We start from the raw sequence: 6,677 nt of genomic DNA, 5'->3' as shown, positions 1-6,677 counted from the left end.
AGGATAAATCACTGCTTTTTGAGGAAAACCAAGCTCCAAAACCCAAGAAGTCCCCTTGACCTTCCTGTCCCTCGATGGGAAGGTTAGTCCAGGGTCATGTTTCAGTTTGCTTTCCCCCTCTGGTGAGGGGGGATAGCAGACCTCACAGTGGGGCTGTTAGGAGGAAACCCTTCAAACCTCGCTTTTTGAGAGAGTGGCAGCCAGCTCCAGGGATCAACCCTAACCCCACGCGTCCACAGCTGAGCCCCCCAGCCCTGTGAGTGTGGGCCAAGGACAACCCGTGCTGTCCCTGGCAGCCTCAAGGCATATAAATAGAAGGTGGGACGTGAAGGAGGTCAAGTGAGCAGGGGATTTCACATAATCTGATCTTGCCTGTGCTGTTCATTTGTGTCCTTTGCCCAGGACACACGCTCTGCTTCGCACATGGGGACGTCAGAGGCAGAGGGACGCTCCTGCACCGAGACAGATTTATCCTGTGGAAAATGTGGGCTCCTGTCTTTTTCTTCACTGTGTGCTGATTTTCAGGGATGTCTTTAATCCAGCGGTCATCCAGACCAGTGCACATATGGAAAATCCTGGTCTTTTTTTGCTGTATGGGGCCATGGTGCCTGCCCAGCCTGAGCCTGGTCCTCTAGCTCTCCAAAATCCAGTTGGATCAAAACTGGATTGGGGCTCTGGTGCCTTTGGTCTGTTCATGTTCTGGAGGATGCTGTCTGCCCTTCACCGAGCCCATCTGAAGCCTCAGTTCTTTTGCCCTTGTCACCTGTACCACTTCTCCCCAGTCCCTGGCCAGCAGCACTTCTTTCTCTTGCTTCTCTTTTCCAAAATATGAAAGGCTGGAGACAAATTCTCTGCTGGTATAAAGCTGTCAGTGGAACTGCTCTGATTTGTGCCAGCACATAGTGAGGTGGGTAGATGGGAGTCCAAAATAGAGCAAGTAGAAAACCTCTTAATGGTCTTTAACGGTGAGAGAAATTAATCACTAAAAGAACTAATCTAGCGGTGTATGGCTTCTCTGTCGGCTGGTGTCTTTGCATCTAGACCAGGTGCCTGTCTGAAAGCTGCAGTGGGACCTGGAGGAAGCTTCTCCTGTCCATCCAGCTGTGAGTGTCCCTCATGCTCCCCGCAGCCCTGTGCCATGCCAGGGAGCCCTCAAGCTGAGTCCAGCCTCGAGCTGCTGCTGCTGGTGTCCCTCCCAACCCCAGCTTTTTTGGCTCCAGCCTCGATCCTACCTCCTCCTGCAAGGTTTTGTGCTTTCCCACTGCTTGCTCCTAACAGCAAGAACACAGTGGCTGAGCTGCAAATCGGTCCTGCAGCTCTGACACCTCCTCCCACACCTGCACGCTTTGCTTGTTCCTAAGAGGGTGCTGAGCCAGCGGCAGAGCTGCCCCCACACCCGTGTCCCAGGCACCCCGAAGGCAGCTCCCAGAGGCAGGGCTTGTGATGTGGCTGGGGCTGCCTCCCCGGGGCTGGGGACCTGGGCTGCCTGCACCCTGCCAGCACCGGTGCCATCGCTTCAGGTGACCTGTTCCTCAGCCATGTACCTACCCTGTGTGCGGGCAGTGCTGCCCACCTGCCCTGCAGCTTCCCAAGGGACAGACCTGCGGGCTGCCGGCTCTGCTGGCCTTGCCAGCCACCCCGTGTCCCCTGCCCAGAGACTGCTCTCACCTCTGCAGCGAGTGCATGTTTGCTCAGGCACTTAATGAGTCCTTAATTTAGCTGGTGCTGCAGGTAGCATGGGGAGGGCTGGGGGCACGTGGGCCAGGAGATGCCCTCCCTGCTTCCAGTCTAGTTTCTCCCTCCCCTGATTTAATTGGCTCATTAAGTGCCAATTTGACCTCCCCACTTTCAGATGTCTCCAGTCTCCACTGGTAAATAGATTTGTGAGTCTCTAGCAGAAACCTCCTCAAGCTGAGCCTGGCATCGGAGCAGGCGGCTGCACAGCAAGCGAGGGCGATGCTCAGCCCCATCGTGAGTGTGGCCCCGCTGCTGCTGAGCTGAAGCCAAGCGAGTGCTGAACAGGAACAAAACTCCCTCCTGAAAGACACGGGGAGCTGCAGGTCGTGGAAGCCGCAGCCACCGGCACCGTGCCCACGGCGCGGCAGGGATGCACCAAGCAGGAGGTGACCCTGCGCTCCGGTCGCAGCTTTGTCATTGCCTTCATGCGGGACTGCAGCAAGTCCCTTCCCATCTGCTCCCTGCCCATTGCCTCGGAGCCAGGACGTGTGTGAGTGTGTGCGAGCGTGTGCGCGGGCACAGAGCACAGCGCAACAGGGCCACGGCTGCGGGGTGGTGGCTGGTGGCTCTTCTGAGAGACAACATCTAGCTGGTGTTCTCTGTACCCAGACCCTCACCCAACCTCCCAGCACCCCAGGGATGGAGCGGGACCTCTCTGGGGCTATTTTATGCCAACTGAAGGTTTGCCAGTGGGGCGCTGCTGGCGTGTCACTGTCAGCCTGGTGATGTCCCCATGGCCGAGAGCGCTGCTCAGTCTCCTCCCCAGCTGAGGCATGAAGACAGACAGGCAGCCAGGCTGCTTGCCTGGATGGATAGCAGAGTACTGGACTGCTCCATTTGGGAAACACCTTGGTTGGTGCATGTAGAAACATCCCAGGAGTTCAGCCCTGTCCCTTTGCACCAGAAAGACAAGGGACCAATCCTGCATTTCTTCCTTACTTGCTCTGGTGCGACGGGAAGAAGTTAACAGCACATCGCACAAGGCTCCCCTCTGCCCAGCACAAGGGAACGTCTCCTGGTGTCGCTCAGAGGACTGAAACTAGAAGGAAACCAAATATCTCCAAGGACAGGTCTTAGGCTGAGTAGCAAGATCCTTCACCCCAGGACCACCCCTCAACCTTCCATCCCCAGCCCCAGGACCCTGAGGGGACAGGAAAGGGACGGGAAGGGGACAGGAGAGGACATACGGTTCAACTTTGTTGAAGAAGCGGCGCCGCAGCATCATGACCAGTGTGCCGAGGAGCAGGATGGTGGTGCACATGGCGCTTCCTCCATCACCATGCAGCGCTGCCAGCCCCTCGCATCCCTTGCAGAGGCACCGCTCGGCCCAGGGCTGTCACCTGTGCCCGGCTGGCCCGTCACACCGGCTGGCAGGCACCTCTCCCCAGCAGCTCCTGAAGGCTCTCAGGGATGGTTTTAGGAGGAATTAGGGCGGGATCAGACGTAATTAAGAGACGGCAAATGAGGACACTCTCCTCTGACCTTCGGGTGGGAGGGAGCGGAGTGGCTGGTCAGTGACCCTTTGAGTACTTAATTGCTTTGGCGTGTGGTGCTCCCGCCCCGGCTGGCCCCCAGCCCCGCACCTCGGCCAGGCGGGTGCTGGGGGTGACGTGTGATGGACCAAGCCCATTCCACCCTGTCCACTCCATATCCATCTCTCTGCCCCCACCAGTCCATGCCAGCACCCATCACCACCACGGCTGGGTGCTCCCCTCTTCTCCCCCCTTTACTGTGTGCCTCCTTCCCCTCTTTTCCCACCTTCCCCCACTCCTCCCTTTCTCTCCAGCTCCCATTTTCATTCTCCTGCCAGACCTTCGTCAACCTGCTCCCCTCTTCCAGGCTCTGGTAATCTGACAGGCTCAGACCTGCCTGTAATTCCCCGTGGACGTGTCTCAGCCAGCTGATCCTGAGACATTGTCTGTATCCTCCCCTCGCCCGGGCTCAGTTTGCCTCCTTCTCCCAGCTCTCCCATTGCACACGCACATTTCTCCCCACGGCAGGGCTCTGGCCCCACGGTCCCCTCCCAGATCTCTGTGCCCCTTTCCAGTGTCTCACCAGGGTAGATGTTCCCATCCAGGGGCGGTGGGTTGTTCCTCTTACACCAGCTCCGGTTTGGCCTTGGAGAGTGAGATGGGGGTGACATCGGATGGATGCTGGAGAAAAACCTCAAACCAGGCATTCTTTTGTAACTCAGCTGGGAAACAGCTTCCCCCTGCAAAAGGATTTTGAAACCAGAATGGAATCCAAGCAACGTAGATCAGTCCAGGTTCAATGTCTGGTTGGGTCTGAAAGAGAAAGCAAAGCTGAGCTTTCCAGGGAGCCTGGCTTTCCATCCCCATCCGGCCAGGGCCAGAGTTGCCTCCCAAGTCCTTCCATGGCAGGGGCCTGGTACAGCTGTGTTTAATGCCCTCTCAGTGGACATATCCTCTAGAAGTGCTCCAAACCTTAAAAACAACAGTCACAAACATGCCTTGAAATGTTAGTAAAACCAAATCCCTCTAAACCCGTCCAGTAAACAGTCCCCATCCCTGAACTTTGGGGTTGTCCGGGGGCAGAGGGGACAGATCCGACCTCACTGCTGGCACCAGCGGGATGGGAAACCTTCGTGAGAGTGGTGGAAGAAACATCCCAAGCATCTCCTCCAGCCAGATGGAAACAAGTGTGAATAATTTCTTTCCAAGTGGAAGTCAGGCCGGAGGGTGTGGAGCCACCTTACACAAGGCATTGGGGAACGCGTGGGGTGGCCGAGCCCGGCGTCCTGGCCAGCCACGCTGGAGCGTGCTGGGCTCCCAGGAGCACATTTCGGTATGCTGTGAAGTCACTGAAGCCAAATAAACAGCGGCTGCTGGCTGAACTGGAGCCCAAGAGGCTGGAAGGACCTTCTTTTCCCTGGCAGTAGGCAGTGCAGCTTTCGTAATCCCTGGGAGGACGTTTGCTGCTTGTAAATCCTTCTCCCCTCACCGAGGCCAGCCAGGCTGACACCAGGGAGGTCCCCGCTCTCGTGGCCCAGATGCTGTCTGAGGCCCTGAGAAAGAGCAGCCGCAAGGAGCTTGCTCCTTCCTGGGCTTGTTTATAACCGTGCAGTCCTCCAGACCCAAACAGAGGAGCGTAACTTGGGCCCCTCCAGGGTGCCACCATGGGCACGAGCCCTGAGTGCTTCCTGGGTGCCAAAGGGAGCCCGCTGCAGGGGACAATGCCTAAGTGCTGGTCCCTCCACTCGCTTGACATTGGGTGACCTCAGCGGCCAAAGCTGGCCCCGCGCGGGCGCGTATCACTTCCAAACACTCTTGATTGACGCCAAGAGATGCTCGGTTCAAATGCAAGGTAATGTGAGCAGATTAGTTAATGCTTCTTGCCCTAGCCCTTGAGAACAGCAAAGCAGGCTTAATGGGTTTTGAAGGCTTTTCTTTTTAAGATATGAATCAATGAAGCTGTAGAGGGAGCACGGGTAATGTGATCGGAATAAGAAACAGGGCTTGTCTTTGAACCGGAGCGAGGTCCCTGACGGTGTTTACTTCATGTCCTGGCACCAAATGCAAGATGACATGAATATATTAACTTGCTGGCTTTCCTGAGCAACCCCTGCCACGCTCAGACCAGCTTTAGGAAGGAAAAGAGCAGCAAAGAGAATCTGTTTGGAAGTGTCGACTTGTTTCCCAATAGCCCTGTCATCCTCGCTTACGGCTGAAGGGTCCAGCTGTGACAGGGGCTGTGCTCCTGCGGGTGGCTGGTTCCTGCCAGTGGGCGAGCTTGGCGTGGGGGGCGAAGGGGAAGGTGGTGACACCGGAGGCTGTTCAGGGTCTGAGGAAGTTTAACAGCTGGCTGATGCCTTGCCCATGCAGCCCCGTGGTGCTGGATCTGTCACCTGCTTCCTGAGTGCCTCTTGCTTCATCCCACCTGGTTGCATCACAAGGTTGCAGTTTCCTGAAACCCCAGGGTGGGACTAGGGGTTTTTGCAACAGTTCCCAGGCCAGGACCAGGCTGGCCTGCGTGGGAAGTACTCTCGAGGGCTGCCTTGGCTTCTCACCCTGCCCTGCCCTGCCCGGAGCGCCGAGCAGCACCCAGCCCCACTCCCAGGGCCCCTCTCTGCTTCCTTTTGTTCCCCTGGATTTCCTAATCCTTGGGGGTTTTTTAGATTGAGTCAGCTGTAGGGATTTTGGGAGGAGGGAGGTGGAAAGCTGACACAAGGTTTGAGAAGGTCAGAGGGAGGCTGCGCTGTCCCCATTGCACCCACCCACCTCCCCTCTGCCCGCTGCTTCCGAGGGTCCTGCTTGGGTGTCCTCATCCCATCCCACCGTCCCAGGCATCGCCCAAGCCCTGCTGTTGTGCTGGTCCCCAAGCTGCTGTCCCTGGCATCCCACATCATCCCGCTCCCACATGTGGGGGTCGAGCTGGAGGTTGGGGTGGCCCCAGGGTTGGGATCCCTTTGGGGAGCAGGGGGCTCAGGGCAGGGTCTTACAGGGTGGTATGCTTTAGGGACACCAGAGTCCTTGATTTCTGCACAAAGCCACATCTGTTGGGCTTTGACCCCAGAGCAGACAAACCCTATTTCTATGTAAGAGGGAGAGCCTGGGCTGGTTTGGTTCAAACGCATTCCCCGCCGGCTCCGGCAGCACCGCCTGAGGTCTGGTTTCAATCAGAGGAGGAATGTCTGCCCCCGGCTTTGCCCTGCATGAGCAGCCTGGGGGGAAACACCGCTCCCCGCCGTCAATTCCCCGGCCCAGCTCTTCTCAGGTGTGTTGAGGGCAAGGAGCTGGGGGAATCCCAGTCTCTCAGTACTACTGGTCTTAACAAATAAATTAGTGACCGAGCATGCCAGCAACACAGACAATGGCTGCATGATTAAACTGGGATCCCACAACATCCCGTGTGGGTTCACCGTCCCCACGTGATGGAGATTCAGGCACTGATGAAACCCCAGCTGGATCTGGGGGGGGGGG

At 57.3% G+C, this 6,677-nt stretch overlaps 1 protein-coding gene across 1 annotated transcript; it reads right to left on the bottom strand.

Annotated features, from left to right (window-relative positions):
* Positions 1 to 2,924: 2,924 nt before the first annotated feature.
* LOC104468756 (progressive rod-cone degeneration protein-like) lies at positions 2,925 to 2,998 on the bottom strand (the record flags this gene model as incomplete). Its single annotated transcript, XM_010082996.1, has 1 exon — positions 2,925 to 2,998. A coding segment is annotated over exon 1 (74 nt), but the record flags the coding sequence as incomplete, so codon positions are not given.
* Between the last annotated feature and the right edge of the window lie 3,679 nt (positions 2,999 to 6,677).

The sequence above is a fragment of the Pterocles gutturalis genome, unplaced genomic scaffold, assembly GCF_000699245.1.
Source record: "Pterocles gutturalis isolate BGI_N339 unplaced genomic scaffold, ASM69924v1 scaffold29216, whole genome shotgun sequence".
NCBI lineage: Eukaryota > Metazoa > Chordata > Aves > Pterocliformes > Pteroclidae > Pterocles > Pterocles gutturalis.
The sequence above is the reverse complement of the archived record's forward strand: the minus strand, read 5'-3'. Positions and strand labels throughout refer to the sequence as shown.